Raw genomic sequence first — 18703 nt, forward strand, 5'->3', positions numbered from 1 at the left:
GTAAATGGAAGCAAGATTTTTTCCTGATTTTAGACATGGCTTATAACCTTCAGCCTCTGATAAGTAATTGCGTGCTGAATACATGTATGAATAGAAAGTTTATCGGGGTTTTAAGTGCTCCAACCAGGCAACCAAGGGATTGACTTGTCAGCTCTACAAAATCCTTATAGCAGCTACATAAAAGGAGAGGATGTAAGTGCAATCCAATGGCTTTCACTGTGAAATGTAATAGAATTTCTAGACAAAACCATCCTTTTAAAAGCTGGAGCAAAGATGTGGAGTGTTCAATGGTAATTGGAGGTTAAAGACCTAACAACAAAAAGGAATGGAAAAAAAACAAGAGAGGCCATAAGAACATAAGAACAGCCCCACTGGATCAGGCCATAGGCCCATCTAGTCCAGCTTCCTGTATCTCACAGCGGCCCACCAAATGCCCCAGGGAGCACACCAGATAACAAGAGACCTCATCCTGGTGCCCTCCCCTACATCTGGCATTCTGACATAACCCATTTCTAAAATCAGGAGGTTGTGCATACACATCATGGCTTGTACCCCGTAATGGATTTTTCCTCCAGAAACTTGTCCAATCCCCTTTTAAAGGCGTCCAGGCTAGACGCCAGCACCACATCCTGTGGCAAGGAGTTCCACAGACCGACCACATGCTGAGTAAAGAAATATTTTCTTTTGTCTGTTCTAACTCTCCCAACACTCAATTCTCCCAACACTCAATTCTCAATTCAACACTCAACTCTCCCAACACTCAAAGGCCAAAGATATTAAGTAAGGTTGTATTTGAAAGAAGCCAAACTGAATGCATAAAATATGGAAGTAGGAAAATGCAACCAAAAAAACTGCCTGTACATACAACTTCTCCGACATAGCAAGGAAAACTTATTTAAGCACAATAAGCTTCATCATCCACCAAAAACAGACTAAAAATCTTAGGTTCATTTTAGGATGTGACAACTGTTGTGTATTGCAAAGCCTAGAAAGCCTCAGGAAGAGAGATGCTATGGAAGAGAAAAGGGAACAGTTTTAATTTTGCACCAGATGCTTCAGAGGTCGGAATGGTCATAAGCCCAGACTAGGAGACAGTTCTCAGATAACGTGTGCTTGTATTTTCCACCAATTTTATATGGGGGGGGGGAGGGTCTTTCGGACAAGTTGTAAGAAAAAAAGTGGAGTTATTAGGGGTCAGATATGAGAACCATAGCCTAACAACAGCTTTACAATCCTTTTAAAACAAGAAAAGATACTTCCAGGAAGGGGAATTGTGAGTAGAGAAGGAGCAATTACAGCTGCTATCTGAGTAAATATGTTCTCCAATCCCTATTTGTTATGTGAATAGTTGTTAAGCAAACATTGGGACCAATCTAGTGCCATTGTTGTGTAAACAGACACTACCAGTCAGACACTGGCTAGCTGCATGGGCTACTGGAACCTGATTGCTTCTTCTTCCCATTAAAAGCCTCTGTTGTGTAAACAGACACTCTGCTGCTGGCTATGGGAGACCTGAATGACTCATTAAGAGCCTCTTTGTTGTGCTTTGACCACCATCCTACATGTGGTCCTGTGGTTCTTTGTTAGGCAGAGGGTCATCTCCCTTCTAAAACCCCCAAGCAGCTTTTCAAATGAATGTTTGCCCTTGTGACATAGGGTGATTTAGGGGGTGGGAAAGTATAAATTTCATCTTTTCTGTACCTAAATACCCCCCAGAGCAGTTTTTCTTATTTTAAACAGGCCATCATGTAAATGTAGGTAAGTGTAGTTTGAGCCTTGGAAAACATTCTCCTGCTATGATACAAATGTCAACTGTTAAAAAAAACTGCAAATTGAGACCTAGAATCAAGAGAGGGATGACAAATCAGAACACCATTCTAAGAACACCATTCTTAGTGACATTACCCTAAGGCATAGAAAAGTTGTGAGGGGAGGGAGAGGCAGGCTTTAAGATAATAAAATTGTATTATCCATCTTCTAGTATCATGGATTTTATGTTGCTCTAGTAATCTTTCTCCACAATATCAGAAAAGATTATTTTTAAAAAGTAATTTTGCTTCAGGGTTGACACAGCCTGAGCCCTAAAAACACCTCTGGATATCAAAAGACAAAAGGATCAGAAACAAAAGCAATACACAAGCAGGTAACACAGTGTAAGTAATAATCATAATCAGCCTAGTGATACAGTTCTTCCTTCTTCTATACCAGTGGTTCCCAAACTCTTTTTGACTGATGGCTGCCTTGACCTACTGGGCCATTGGCTGCAACTTGCCATTAGGGCTACAGTCCTATACATCATATATAGCAGCAGGGTTTTCTGCTACTCCCCTGGCTGCTTTCAGCTGCTCCCCAGGGAGCCACGGCTGGACAGTTTGGGAACCACTGTCCTATACATAAGACAGCAAGGTTGAGATGACCAGGTCAAGGCATTAGACAAATCCTCATCCTCAAGTGCCCTGGCCCTGCCCTAACTGATCAGAAAGTGCTGCCTCCACATCAGTTGGGAAGATTAAATACTCTAAGGAACTCCTAGATGGATTTGCAGTTATTGATGGGAAAGAGAACAAAGCAGGCCAGACTCAAGCAAGGCCAGCACTTTGTGACTCCCAGTGGGACAGAAAGAAAAATCTTGAACAGCAAATGGGAGCATTGAGGAGCAGAGAGTCTGCCCGGTAGGCTCCCAGCAGGTTCTTTTAATCCGATTGCCTGCACAAGGCTTCAGGACTGCATTCGCTACATCAGAAAGGTCAGCAATTAATTGCTTCAGCAGGAGAGATCTGAAGTCTGGAATTCAAAGAAGTATTTTTTAACAAAAGTAATGTTAACAGGTTGCTCAGAAACAGGGGGACAAGGGCAATGCAAACCACTTTTCATAGTAAGAGGAGCTCTTGAAATTATGAATAACTGCCCAAAGGCATCTATTTCCCAGCATGTTTCCACTTACACAAGGAAGATTTCCACATCCTTAAAGACATGGAGGAGAGATGCAGCTTTCCAAGTAGGGGTTAAAAAGAGACAAATGGACAAAAGGAGAAGCTATTTTGATAGGCTAAGTGACCCACATGCTGAACTGATGTTTTCAGTCAGTAGTTCACCACAACCTCCAAGATTTATTTCCTGGTTCATCACTGACCATTCAGACCCCATCGGTGTATAAGAGAAATTGGGGTTTTTTGCCCCAATGTACATTACCTTGCACATATTGACAATGAACTGCATTTACCATTTGGTTACCCATTCACCCATCATGGAGAGAGAATTTTGGAACTCTTCAAAATCTATGTTGGTTTTAACCTCCCTGAGTAGTCTGGTCTCATCTGCAAACTGGGCCACCTTGTTGTTTACTCCAACTCCAATTTGTGAACAAGTTAAAAAGCACTGGCCCCAAGACAGATCCTTGGGGGATCCTACTTCTTACTTCCTTTGATTGTGAAAATTGACCCTTTATTCCTACTCTCTGCTTCCTGTTCTCTAAGCAGTTACAAATCCATAAAAGGACCTGTCCTCTTATTCCATGACTCCTATGCTTATTCCAGAGCCTTTGGTGATGGACTTTGTCAAAAGTTTTTTTCAAAGTCCAAGTATACAGTATCAACTGGATCACCTCTACCTGCATGTCTGTTGACACTCTCAAGGATGTCTAAAAAGTTAGTGAGGCAAGACCTTTGCAGAGATCTTTGCAAAAGCAATGCTGATTTTCCTTTAGCAAGGTTTGTTCTTCATGATGCTTTACAATTTATCTTTAAGTATGTTTTTTATCTGTTTACCTGGAACAGGCGTTAAGCTAACTGGCCTGTACAATTCCCTGATCCCCCAATCCCTTTTAGACAATGTTTTGGGCAGGAGATGTGGCCTGGAAGTTGAGCTGCAGCCTTGACTTAAAAAGCTAAGTAGGGTCAGCCTTGGTCTTGCTTTAGGTGGGTGACTGGAATGCTGCTGATGGAGCTGACAGAGCCAACGGAGCTCTGCAAAGGAATATGAAAGCATCAGCTGGCAAGAAATTGATAACATCTTGAGAACTTGTCTGAGGCTTGATTTGCTGCAGCCTGTGGAAGCTTGGAAGGCAAGAACTGTGCAGTCAAAACAAAAACTGCACCATGAAGGGAAGCATCTGGTAAAAAGGACGGTTCTATGAGTTTCTCTCATAGAATAACGTTTGTTAAAATCCCATTTGAAAAAGGGTGGTTTACGGTCAGCCTGACAATGTAAACAGCCTTGAGTCAATGAGAAATGTGGTACACATATACTGTAAAAAATAAGTAAGTTCTGGCCTTCCCCCCCCCCCCACTTCAGGTATTCAGTCTGAAAAGGTCCCCCTGCATCTTCCTCAGCACTTTCCTGATTCAATTTCAAGTTGATGATAATTAAATGCCAAACATAATTATGCTAGCTCATGCTGTATATTTTTATAATATTACAGTTTAAAAAAAAAAATCACTCAAGTCTACTTCTCCCCATTCATAAATATTTTAGGATTAATCGCAAAACTTCTACTTGTTTGACAGTGTGTCATAAAATATGCAAGTTTTTATCATTAAATAAACAACTGCTTACAGTTGAAAGCAAGGCAACTTCAAAAAAGGTTTACCAAGAAAAATATGACCACCGATCAGAACAAGTTACTGGATGCTTGAAGGACTTACAGCCACCTAAAATGTGTTATCAGATAGTCTGCCCCTAGCCTTGTACCAAGTTGCTGGAAGCCCTGAAACCTCCCATGCCACCCCAACCCCCACCCATTTCTAGATGCTGCACTGGGCACTGCCACTGCTATGAGTACTGAAGGCTCAGGTGTCAGTCTGGCAGGTGAGCTCTCTGATGGGCAGGGTCCTCTGAAAGTACCCAACCTGGCCAACCCCGATATCATCCCTGCTCCAGCCCAGCTTACTCTTAGTAAGCGACCGTGTACATTAGCTGTCTGGAAGGCAGATGCCAATCACTCCCCCAAAATTCCGCTAATTCAGGGCTTTTTAAGCTTCTTACCTTGGCAACCCACTATGTCATCCGTGGTGGTTCAGGAGCCTGCCAAGGTCAGGAAGCTGCAGACAAAAATGACAAGTGACCTGGAAGTTGCTTCTGGGGTGCACCTGCATACTCCCCATGTTATTGGCTGCGTCACACTGCGTTTCCCAAACTATGAGTTGTGATGCGCCAGTGTGACGCATGAGTTTGGGAAACATGGAGCAACGTAGCCAATAATGTGGGAAGCACACAGGTGCCCCGGAAGCAACTTCCAAGTCACATACCATTTTGTTGTGCATTTTCCTGGCCTCAGCAGGCCTGTAGCACACCAAAAATCAGGTCACGACCCACAGTGTGGGAAACGGTGCAATGATTTTTTATTGAAGAGACTGAAACAGCCTTGGTAAAGCTCTCTTCTTTTAGCAACATAGCAACTACTTGAGTAAAAGGAGTAGGGATAGGAACTGAACCCATCTATGATGGCGTTCCCATTAAGAGCAAGTGAACTACTACTCCAATACTGGGGAACCCACTGTCTGCTCACCAACCACAAGCACATTCTGTTAAGAGGTCCTGTGAGACTTCCACTTCCCAGGTTCCCATGAGCAATCCTCCCTTCCCCACTGGACACACGGACTCTCTGGTAAGAGTAAAAGAGATTTACTATAAGTTAAGCTAGGACAGATACATCAGGAGGTTGTCACTCCTTCTGCAAAGCAGGCTGCACTTGTCAAGAACAACACTCGGAGATAGAACAATATGCACACAGCAAGAGCATAACACAACCTAGGAATAAGGGCTTTCTCACCTGTGCAGATGTACTGCTGAGCTTCTGCAGGCCATTCTGCAGCCTCTCCATCTTAGCTGTGAGTTCTTTTCCCTTTTTAAGCAGCAAATTTTGATAGAGTTTGATTTGCTCCAAGAACGACTTGGGGGTGGTGTAGTTATAACGACGTTCATTATTCAGGTAGGAACGGGACATCTCATTAACACTGGTGTGCACATAGGCCATGAACTTGCTTATAGATTCTTTTACGGAAGGCTTAAAATAAAATGGAAGAGAAAATCCTTCAAGCCACATAAATAGGCAGGGTTAAGTGCCACACAGATATGCCTTAGGTAAGATGAATTTACCATGCCTTTCTACTACAAAAATCTACAATGCATGACATCTCACATTCACAGAGATGGTTAAATTCAGCCATTCAGCTGTGTGGGACATAGCTAACCCCACGAGAAAGTGGTTCCTGTTTCTAGGAACAAACACTGCAACAAAAGGATGCAATACAATCAAGCCTATAAAGTCACCAAGAGTTGGACACGACTGAATGGATAAAAGACACATCAAGCAGGCACAAACACTTCAGTGGGATTAGTGCTTAACTGTTTGCTGGACTGTGCCCAAATTTAACAGATTTCTGAACTTCCATGGACACCCAAATGCAGGTACTCACAGTATTGTCCTTCACTTTTCACAGCAGTATGTGGATGTGTATCCATGCACCCTCAGAGGTTCCCAGAACGGTTCTCCCAAAACCTGGCACCATTACCAGTAGATAGTGTCTCTAGTCAGTTGCTCATGACATCCATTTCCCTTTGTTTTGATTCAGTTGAATAATAAAATGCAGCACACACTCCAGTTGCAGTTCCTATCCAAAGCTAATAGTGTGAACCATGGCAGGGACTGTGATATGCAGGTGACTTGTGTAGATAGGAAAAGACTGGCCTGCACAAATACCACTTGCTCTATCAAGTAACAACAAATTCCACATGCCCTTGAATTATGACTCACAGTAAATGGAACATTATGGCAGAGGACAGGTTCTGACAGTACTGTACAAGCTGTGCTTTACTGGGGATGTTTAAAAGATGCCTTCTCGCCTCTGCTGTTTGGAGAGTTGCAAGATACAGGTGTTATAAGAAGTTCAAAACAGGTAATATTCTCCTTAACACATTTATAGCACTTGTTCAATAAATTGTTGTCATTAAAGTGTCAGCAAAGGAGCCTTCACAGTTTGGCAGCTGTTCACACATTCACCTAAACGTGCATCCCAGGATCCACCATGTTTTCCATTAAACACGAGAACATTCATCAACACCTGACACAGAAATTACAGTCTTGGGGTTTGTGATATGTTAACCTCATATTGACTCCTGCCCATTCAAAGGGCTTGAATGTGAAAGTACTTTAGGGTATATTTTGACAAGCTGATGTTGCCTTACAGTGAAGCCAGCAACCTTAAATTAAGAAAGTATGCCAGTGGAACTGTGAGAAGTCTGTGTACACCCACTGGTGAACTGATCAAATGTAGCGGTTTCTTGACACATGTACAATCAGCCAAAACACATTCTACATTGCACAAGTTTCCAATTAAGTTTCCAACGCAAAGACACAAGCTTCTGTGTCAGAAAAGTAATGTGTGAAACAGCCTTTAATCTGAGTTACCTCAATATTTTCTGTCCCTTGCAAAAAGCGCAGGCTGACAGACTCCAGAGCTTCCTGAGGCCACTCGTGGAACCAGTCTATTGCTGTACAATTCACAATGGCTGGGAACTTCCGACTACGAACTCGCAGCTTGGTCCCCACAGGGGAAAAGCAAAGAGCAACCTAGGGAAAGGTAATAGGGGCAGTAAGAAATGAAGAAAGGCAACAAAAAGGTTGTGGCGAAAAAGTAAGACTTTGCCTGATGGTTTTAAAATCTAGAACCTGGCAGATAAAGCTCTCCAAAACACATGGCTGAGAACCCACAATATAGAAACAGTAGCCATTTCCTTTCTGAATATATGTGCAGTTATTATTCATGTGCTATGCAGGATCCAGACATCTGCCCTCAAGGCAGCATTTTTACTGCAAGGATATCGCTTTTTCTCAGCACTCAAATTGCAGTATCTTAGAGTTGTGAAAATACTTGGAAGAAAATGCTTAATAAAATTATTATAAAAAGCCCATCATTGGATACAGCCGTTACAGATGTAAGAAGCTTTACTTTTCTACATGCAACTCAGGATCAAACCAGGTGACATATTAAAAGTGTGGGTAAATCCCATGTCTGGGATTCTCCTCATCTTTTTTATATAAAAAGCAGTTGCAGGAGATCAAATCCAGATTGGAACCACATCACAGAGGAAGAGACATTTAATCCTTCCCCCATATCATATTCCACTGCAAATCAGCCCCCAAAGTTGCACCTTAAATGCCTCACTCCCTGTGCCGTAGACCTAACGAGAATAGACCTAATGTGAATAAGGGACCCCTGTAGCTGCTTTAGGTGAAAAAGAGAAAATCTGAAGCATGGAATTCAAAGATGCATTTCAAATATCATTGTTTTACCTTGAGCTGCCGTCTAACACGATCAATGAAGAATTTCCAACAGGCTTCTCTGGTGTCCATCAGTCCTTGGGCTTTTACTTCATTCCTCATATTACTGATTATGTTTTCAACTTCATCATCAGGGAAAAGATCAGGAATTTCTCCTAGAATTAAAAGACATGATTTTATTAGCCTTTTGTGATCTTTGCATCTTTGGTGCAGTGGCTTCCAGACCAAACTGCAAATCTGCATTGAGCTGCCAAGTAGCAACAAGGATGATTCCAGGGTCATCCACAAACTTAATCATAGCAACAAACCTACTATTTTTCATCTTGGTGGGTCTGTAGGCAAGCCCACAAAGGCCAGGCTCAGGCCCATACCACTCCCGTAGTAAGGATTCAGTAAAGGTATTGTATATAAAGCATTCAAATAAATCCACATCAAACATCTTAAAAGGTTTTACAGAAAGGATACTTTAAGCACACCAACAATGAATCATTCAAAAGAACCAGGAGAACATAAGTCCTTCAGGTTTTATGTTTCAAGTTTAGAGTGGGAACAAAAGAAATGGGTATCTGGAAGGTCTGTCTTATGTGCACACAAACACCTACAGAGAGAATCTTGCTATAGTCGCCTACTGACTTATGGTGGTGTCTGAGCACACCCACCTACTCGGTGCAGGAGCAGGTCTTGAATATAGCTAGGGCAGCGTTTCTCAAACTGTGGATCGGGGCCCACTAGGCGTATCGTCAACACATTTTAGGTGGGTCCCCATTCATTTCAATATTTTATTTTAAATACATTAGACTTGATGCTACCATAGTATGTGACTGTATTTGGGGAAATGTTACAGATCTGTACTTTGAACAGGCTACTATGTACAGGTTCAGCCTTGTTATACATGGATTTTTTATACATGGATTTGACTTAACACAAATGGTCCCTGCAAATGAGAAGGAATGTGCTGATCCCTGGAGAAGGGGAAAAATGCATCCCTTTAAAATCACAGTTTAAAAAACTGCTTTTTACTGTTGCAGAGAGACAGTCATACAAGTGATTACAGGCAGGCAACATTCATGTACTGGGCGTTCCAGGCTCTCAGATCTCTGCCGGAGGGCCAGGGGAGGCTAGAGTCTCAATGGAGAAACTCCTTCGTCTATTGCTGAAAATACCAGATGACCTTGAGCTCTGCATAGAGAGAGTCTATTCAATTCCACGTCAGGCAACCAAGGCTATGGCAACTCAGTCTTCTACTAAGATATGGATTGTGCAATTTCTGCAACCATCCATGTGCAACCATATTCTATCTGTTGCAAGGCAAATGGGCAACCTGGAATGTCAACAAAGTCGTATTATGCTCTTCCCTGATCTGCCGCCTGAAGTTGCTCAGCAAAGATACAAATTCAGGAAAGCACGTCTCATGGCAAGAGACCTCAAGATAAAATATTTCACAAAATACCCCGCAACTCTGCATTGAAACTGAAGAAGGCATCAAACAGCTCAGAATCCCAGAATCAGCTGAATCCTTCCTTGCTGGTTTACGTCAGGATATGCAAAAAGATAACTGAGTCTCTTCCATGATGAGCCACTGGAGAATGTTTTTTCCTCCTTTTTTTCCTCATTATTTGGAACTTAGCGCTATTGTCATAGTACTGCTGTTGCGTTAGTTTTGTTTTTATTATGCTGTGTCAATAATATTCTGGGCGTTTTGCCAAGAAGGCACTTCAGGAATTCTGAAGGCTACAGATTTTCTTTTCCTTTTTTTTTCTTCCCTGTATTCATTTTAGCTTTTAAAGTTTATTTTTTTTCCGCAGGTAGATGACCATTTAAGGTAGTTGGTTTAGAGCACAACACGCAGCACATAACAACCTATTTTGTTTTTTCAGATTATATTATTAGCAGTTTTTATTTTTTATTCTTGTTAAGTAGTCCTCACACTTCCCTCTTTTTAATATCTGTCCAACAGAGGTGATGCCACCTGTGCCTGCCTGTACAGACGTCACACAGAAGACTTCCACGTTAGTTTTTTCTTTTCTTCTTTTTACATATTGGGTGGTGGTGTATTATTGGGTTTTATTTTGGGGTTTTTTTTTCTTTTTTTTATACACACATGGGTTTTTTCTTTTTGTTATATTTTTAATATGAAGTTTATTATAGCGATCAGAGTAATTTGCAGGTTCTATTTTCTTGGAATAGTATATTTTCATGCAGGCCTAGATATTAATTTTGTACATACCAATTACCCCTGGGGGCTGGGGATAAGAATAGGCCCTCGGTTTGGCTGTACTTGTCGTAAGAGGCGACTAAACAGCCACCGGGTAGATGGGACACGTTAGCCTGGGAAGGCAGCTCATCTGAGAGAAGGAAAACTCTGATCCCAAACCTCACTGCCTTGTGGCTACATCCAGTTATGGAAAAGGCTTCAGGAGTCAACCTCGAGGCAAAATCCGGAGCCGGAGTCCCTGAAGCAGTTCATGGCTGAACACAGTCACGTTCATGCGACGCCGCTGGAACCAACCGTATTGGCCTCTGCCTTTCCATTGGACCATTTCAGCAACATGGAGAGGGGGGATTTGCTGCATGGGTAACAGTCTATCCTCCATATCTACTTTACCCAGGCTTCGCACACTGGAGAGGACACTCTGTTCCAGAACCACCATTCAGAGCGTGACACCATAGTCTTCCGAGACTGAAGGATGCCAACAACCACATACCAATATATATGAGGGCAATTTTTTAAAATTATTATTATACAAAAATACTAGGGGCAACTCCAAGATAGATTATATCAATGATATTGTAATACTTAGGTATGTTTAAAATGATCTCATGGAACGTGAAGGGCATTAGAGATACACATAAATGTCAGAAAGTATTTTCCAGGCTTGGGGAAACGAAACCAGGAATTGTGTTACTCCAAGAGACACATCTTTTGCCTGGAGAGGAAAACCTCTTAACTCACAAGTGGGTGGGTGAGGCTTATCTTGCAGGTGACTCTATACGCTCAAGAGGTGTGGCTATTTTGATTCATCGATGTGTAACACTTCAAGTCTCTCAGGTCATAGCAGATGCAGAAGGTAGAGATATAATATTAGTCAAGTGGCAAGGTGTAACATTTACTATTATCAATGTATATGGCTTTAATCAAGATAATCCACAGGTGTTTCATAATTGTTTTAGTCACCTTATCAATATAGATTAACAGTACGTGATATGTGCTGGAGATTTCAATGAAGTTACAGATCCTTATCTTGACAGAAGCTCCGCCTCTTATAGAATAAATACTAAAGTTAGGTCAACACTTAAAATATATATGGAAGATTTAGGTCTGAATGACCCATGGCGTGCATTGCATCCTTTAGACAGAGAATATACATTTGTTTCCCCGGTCCACAATACTTGTTCTAGAATAGATTATTTTTTTGTGTCCAAGTCCTTCTTATCTAAGATTACGCAAACTGATATTGACCTTGCTGTCTTATCAGACCACTCTCCAGTTTCGATATCCTTCACACTTTTGGGTGAAACTAAGATATATAAACCAAGGTGTTTAGATATATCCTCCTTAAAAATGGTTGGCAACCTTCAGTCTCGAAGGACTATGGTATATGCCTACAGCACCCAGTATTCCCAGGCGGTCTCCCATCCAAGTACTAACCAGGCCTGACCCTGCTTAGCTTCCAAGATCAGACAAGATCAGGGATGTGCAGGGTAACAGTTGCTGCCTCCTTAAATGATGAAAGTTTCAAACGTATGATAAATAAAGAAACTAAAGAATTTTTTGAATTTAATGAAGGAAGTGTTTCATCACAAATTTCTTTTTGAGAGGCATATAAGATAACATTGAAAGGTAAAATTATTTCTTATTCTTCCTGTAAGAAAAAACTAAGGCAATGCAAGAGGAGACATTAAAAAGCAAATTGCAATATCAAATTCGCCAGTTGGCTACACTGCCTTCACCTGACACTTATGCTCAATTATAAAAAGTGAAAATTGAATTGGAGGAGAAAATTTCCGAGAAGGTGGAACATGCAATGATTTGTTTATGTCAAATGTATTGGGAGAGTGGTGAGAGATCTGGTAAGATTTTATCTAAAGCAGCAAGGTCTTAACAAACATATTCCTATTATAAAGGATGAGGATGGTAATCTTTGTTCTAATCCTAAAGGAATAAATGAACAATTTTTTAAATTCTATTCTAAGTTATATGGATGTGACAGGGAGCCTTTGAATGAGTATATAGAATCCTTCTTTCTAAACGTGAAGCTGCCTGGGTTAAGTGTGGACCAACAACAAATCTTGGCTGAACCAATTAAGTTGGAGGAAATTAAAAGTGTGATTTTTAAGTTGTCATTAGGAAAAACGGCAGGGCCTGACAGATTCCCCGTGGAATGGTACATGATGTTTTCTGATGTTTTAGTCCCACGGTTATTTTTATTTTACAATGAGATTTTTGTATCAGGTATATTACCCACTTCTATCGCAGAAGCCTACATTACACTTATTCCAAAACCAGATAAGGATCATACTGATTGTGCTAATTATCGTCCTATATCATTAATGAATGTGGACGACAAAATTCTATCCATGGTGCTGTCGAGTAGATTGCAGCAAATTATCAAAACACTTGTACATCCTGATCAGGTTGGATTTATACATGGTCGACAAGGGGCTGATAACCTAAGATTAGTAGTAGATCTGATTACTTTGGAATTTTAAAAAAACCATCAGTCTGCTATTATCTCATTGGATGCTGAGAGGGTTTTTGACTGGGTTCAATGGCGATTTATTTTATCTAGTCTCACAAAATTTGGAATACCTCAAGAGTTTTTGCAATGGGTTCAGATTTTATACTCTCAGCCCACATCACAAATAATAACAAATGGTTGTATATCTCCCAAAATATATTTGGGTAAAGGAACCAGGCAGGGTTGTCCACTCTCTCCTCTAATCTTTAATCTCTATTTAGAGCCTCTTGCCTGTGCAATTAGTCAAAACTCCAGAATTCAAGGAGTTAAATATAATAGTGAATTTAAGATTGTTTTATATGCTCATAATATATTGTTATTTATTGCAGACCCCCTTATGTCTATACCCGAATTACTGAAACTCATTAATATTTTTGGTAATATTTCTGGTTACACTATTAACTGGAGCAAATCCAAAGAATTGCCTCTTGGAGACAGTATTTTGCAAGATATATTTAGCGTATGGAATTTTAGGTGGTGTCCTGTGTTTATTAGGTATTTGGGAATTCTTATTCCCAGAGATACCAAGCAGATGATTAAATTGAATTTTGATAAGCTGATACTTGATATCTCATTGGATCTTGATAAATGGGCATCTCTAAATCTCTCTCTATGGGGAAAAGTGAATACTTTAAAAATGAATATTATTCCTATGTACTACGTGCAATTTTTTAATAAATACCAGAAAGTTATTTTAATGTTCTATATTTTGTTTAGGAAGTTTTTGTGGGGTTCTGCAACACCAAGGATTTCATTAAAATGGATGCAATTGTCACATAAGGAGGGAGGGTTTGGACTTCCTGACCTTAATCTACACCATTGTGCATACTTGTTGACTTTCTGCAATAGATGGAATAACCAGCAAAATGAGATACCATCATGGGTGTATTGTGTACATGGGTAGCATTGGAGTCTAAACACATTACTAATCGACAAGTACCTGTGACAGTAATCTCAGCTAGGTATATTTGGAATATGATGGCACAGAAGTTTGAATTTGATCCCTAGTCCCACTGTAGATTAATGTTATGGATGAATCCAACTTTAGAGATTCATAGGGAATCTTTTTTATGGAGGAGCTGGACTGATAGGGCAATTTTTACATTAGATCAACATTGATCAAAATCAGGAATTTTTCTCATTTGATAGACATAGTGAACAGTATCACCTTCCAAAGTCCGCTAGCTGGCAATATTTACAGTTGCAACATTTATTAGTTTCTAAATTTGGTCCTTCTGCACTATCTGCTTCACAAACTCCCCCACTCCTAGACATACTTATGCAGTCTGTTGATATGTTGTTGTTGGCATCCTTCAGTCTCGGAAGACTATGGTGTCACGCTCTGAACGGTGGTTCTGGAGAAACCAGTAATATTTGTTTATAAATATCTAATGTCATGTACTAAGTTTGATACACATTTACTTCGAACTAAATGGAACTCCGAATTGGAATGTCTTATCCTGGGTGAGCAATGGGCTGTGGCACTTAAGAATACACAGGCAATATCTAGAGATCTTAAATTACACCTAATACAGCAAAAAATACTCTTTAGAATATATTGGACACCACAGAGGCTATTCCTTAAAGGACCTAGTAAGGAAACTAGATGTTGGAGATGCTAGAGTTTGAATGCTACACTTACACGTATGTTGTGGTCATGTCCTGTTATTGTAAGCTTTTGGGATGAAATAATTAATATTATATAGTGCTACAGCAACCTTTAATTTTTACGGATATGTATGCAATTCTTAATTATCTACCCGTTATCTGGAGACTCACACCTGGACAATTGAAGTGGACTCTCTGTGCCCTCACGGTCACAAAAAGACTTATAATACTTCATTGGAAGAAGAGATGCCCACCTACACATGCCCAATGGACAAACGATATTTTGCACTGATCAGTATTGGAGCGAATGGCCTATTGGCATCAACTGCATATGGATTTATTTGAGGATATCTGGAGGCCATTCTTTGACATAACATAAGCCGCATGAAGTGTTGATATGTAGATATTCTGGTCATGTATATGTATAAATATTTTTTCCTTTTTTAAAAAAGTAATTCATAAGCACGTATCGATATAATATTCTCGTTTTGTTTATGCAATCTAATAAAATTTAGAAAAAATTTTTAAAAAAAGGAAAACAATCATATAATAATGCCAAAGAGAGCAGCTGGTTGACAATCCATCAGTCATTCTCTCTGCAGGCTTCACTCCTTCCTTCCCCCTGAGCATGTGAAAGAAGGCTAAATGGCAGCAATTATCACCACCTCCATTCTTTCCCCCTCACTGGGGCTCCTGGTAAAGGGAGGGATCATGAAGTCTGGAGACAGACTGATTGCATCTGTGTGCATTTCAAAAGATCAGCAAGGCTGTTTTAAATCACCAGAACAAAGAAACTTTGTTTTTTAAATTGATTTGCTATAGTGCGTTTTTTGCCTTCTACATGAGTTCTTGGAACAGAACCCTCACGAATAATGAGTCTCTACCTGTATATGCTTTTAACAATGATTGTAAATGGGACTTACTTCTGGGTAAGTTTGGGTAGGATTGCAGCCTAGGATTGTTAAAAATTTTCCGGCTTGATGATGTCACTTCCAGTCATGACATCACTTTCGGTAGGTTCTAACAGATTTTCGTTCTAAAAAGTGGGTCCTGGTGCTAGAAGTTTGAGAATCACTGAGTTAGGGTATCTACTACCAATGGCCTTCTATAATCCTTAAAAGTCACATTCCAGAGTTCAGCTACACATAGATATTTGTGAGAGAAACAAATGACGAAAAGAAACTGCTCCCTAGCACATGTGGCACCCAAATACAGGGCTGGGGTTCCAAATAGAAGTGTAACTGTTGTATCCATGTACTCTGAAGAATGTATCATAATTATTGTTTGCTATTATGTACATATGGAACAAAAATTGGGCATTTGCTTCGAAATGGAAAAGGCGGGGTATAAATTCTCCAAATAAATAAAATTTCCAAGATCCATACCTGAAGCAAGCAAGTCATTTACCAGCACTAAGAACCTCTCATCAGCCACTTGAGCATCTGTCATAAGAAACACAGTACCCACATTCTTCACTCCTGCTGTAATGAACTGAGCTGCTAGGTCTGCCTGTAGATACAAGAAAGTGCAATTAGACATGTATATTTTAAGCACCCCAACATGAAAAACCTCCTCCATGTGTACAGCTTCTATCCCAGTCTGATAGCTTCCCATGGAGGTCTTGATTTGGGGGTACTTTCAAATAAGCAACAATACTCCTACTTCAATGTGGATTTGTTGATTTTTTCAAAATCATTTACTGATTTATTTTACTGTGTAAACCACTTTGTGAACTACTCCTGTTGAAAAGCGGTATATAAATATTCATAATAATAAATTTGAGGTAGTACCATTGAATAGAGGTACCACTACATGCCTCCATGCACCTTTGGATCAGTTCCTATTAGCTTGAAGATAGCATGGTTATACTGCTGTTATTAAAACTTACAAGGACTTAGGACTTCTGAAAACCCTAACCTAAGAAAACATTAACTAATAAAACTTGAGAACACGTTAATGATTTTTCTTGCATGCAATAGCAACAATACATTAAATTTACAATGAAGTCTTATTCTAAGTGTGAGCTAACAAAGACAGGCTTAATTTTCTTTTCCTATCCCACTTTTATGAGCCTCTCACCTTCAGGTCAGGAATCCCATAGCCTTTCCTCAAGGTGATCTGGAAAACCTCCAGTGAGCTAATGAAAGCTGCCAGTCTTGTCAAGCTCTGCTTACCACTTCCTCCCACACCAACCAGCAGCGCATTCCCTCTGGGAGATTCTAGGATACGGTTGATCCGGCAACTAAATGGAAAGATACACAATTGCTTCTTAGTATGTTTTTTTTTCTTTCTCTGTGGTGCATTTCAGAATATGGCTTATGGAGCAACCTATTAAATTCAGACATGGATGAAAAATCTCATCCTTTCCAAATCTGTTTTCATCACTCTTTTCTCTTAAATGTGGTTCATGTGTCCTTTCTGGCTGTAGAAGCTATGGAGCAGATGAAGGTAAAGGAGGATGACAGCTTGAGTGTGGGTGCAGTGTGTGCCTGCTGGCATGACGGTGTGAGTGCTGGTATGTGCACACACTTATGGGGTGAATGAATGGTAGCTTCACAGCTGTTTGGGGCAGCACATCAGCTTGGTCCACCTCTGTATATAAGGTTGCTTGTACCAATCAACAAGTTATACATTGCTCATGCTTTTATTTTAGATATCCTAAGGAACCTGTAACATACTGAACATATTTTTAAACTGATTTGAAACTTATAGCAGGCAAATTGTGATTTGTCAAAGTGGTGGCTCTGAACATCATCAATAGTCCAGTAAGGCTGCTCACATTCATGTGTTGTTTGTTTGTGCTCTTCCCTCCATTGGTTCTGCCTATGGTAGCATTCCAAGATGACAACAGAAGGTAAGATATGTATCGTGACATGTGATTAAATGAGGAGCTATATTCATAGATTGGAATTGGCTTGCTCTAGTGATGCATTCTGAGTATGCTATAAGCCATTTTGACCTTGAGGTACTTTATTTTCTCTGTCACCCTCCAGTCTGCTTTCTCACACTGTCTCCACAGTTCCAAGATTATGTATGAGACATACTAGCCCTGTAACCATCACCAAGACATCAGTCCTTCCATTTATTTGATTACACTGTCTTCATGCTGTGCATGGCACCAGAGATGTCTGACTACCTGCTTACAGAGTAATTTGTCACTCTCAGAGCAATGAACAAAGCCCAGTAATTATAATTTCAGTTATGGGTATTTAAGGGGGGAGATCAAAACCTTGAGTTTTTAGCAAAGACCCAGTGATTCAGCTATTAAAGTTACTTCATTTCCTGTATGCCTGACATTCAGTTCATGCCTGCTAAGGGTGGGGTGAGAAGGCTATTAATAACCCACTTATCTGCTAAGGCACTCAAGGCTGCATGAACATAAACCAGTAAGTTTAAGAGAGAAAAAAACAAAAAAGCTCATTCAAGCAGTATCATAAAACAGCTCATATCTATAGAAGGAGAACTAAAGTCAGACACCAGGAGATGTTTTCACTTTGCAGAGATGGATCTAAATGGACATTCTTTAAGTAAAGAATGCCACAGGATTGAAGCTGCCATCCAAAAGGCCCTGCACTGGGTCCACATACCTGTCTCAATGAATTACTTCTTTCAATGGGGTAACTATAAGCAGGGTCCAATCTACAAATCTTAAATGGACAGGCAAGTTCATATGAGGTTACTTTCTAGGCTATTTAGGCCCTAGAATAAACAGTAGCACCATATCACATAGCCTCTTCATCATGAAGACTTTTGTTCTCCTGCACTGAACGTGCCCCTAACAAGCAGCTCCTAAGATATCGTCTACAGTTATTCACCTGTAAACAGATGTTGCTGCTAGCATGTGGGATGTGATGAGTTTATCTTTCAATGCAGCTTATTATCAGCAGCTTTTGCTCAAAGTAAAAAGTTTAGGATAGAGTCATATAACCAGTTTGATGAAAACACATTCAACCTAAGATACCCCCCCACCTCAGAGATTATTTCGTCCAGTGAAAGACAAGCCCCCAAAGCTTCTCATATATCTGATCTCAGTCACAGTTCCCTGTTCTTCAAGACAGAACAAGAGGATTCTTCT

General features: G+C 40.3%; 1 protein-coding gene across 1 annotated transcript in view; it reads right to left on the bottom strand.

Moving 5' to 3' along the window:
* Window positions 1-18703, bottom strand: part of DNAH9 (dynein axonemal heavy chain 9) — a 275746-nt gene that overhangs the window by 121708 nt on the left and 135335 nt on the right. The window contains exons 44-48 of the mRNA XM_066612893.1: window positions 16708-16870; window positions 16014-16137; window positions 8294-8436; window positions 7409-7570; window positions 5771-6004 (exon numbers count right to left, since the gene is read on the bottom strand). Coding sequence (XP_066468990.1) covers window positions 5771-6004; window positions 7409-7570; window positions 8294-8436; window positions 16014-16137; window positions 16708-16870 — 826 coding nt within the window. The remainder of the gene's footprint in view (window positions 1-5770; window positions 6005-7408; window positions 7571-8293; window positions 8437-16013; window positions 16138-16707; window positions 16871-18703) is intronic.

The sequence above is a fragment of the Tiliqua scincoides genome, chromosome 2 (assembly GCF_035046505.1).
Source record: "Tiliqua scincoides isolate rTilSci1 chromosome 2, rTilSci1.hap2, whole genome shotgun sequence".
Taxonomy (NCBI): domain Eukaryota; kingdom Metazoa; phylum Chordata; class Lepidosauria; order Squamata; family Scincidae; genus Tiliqua; species Tiliqua scincoides.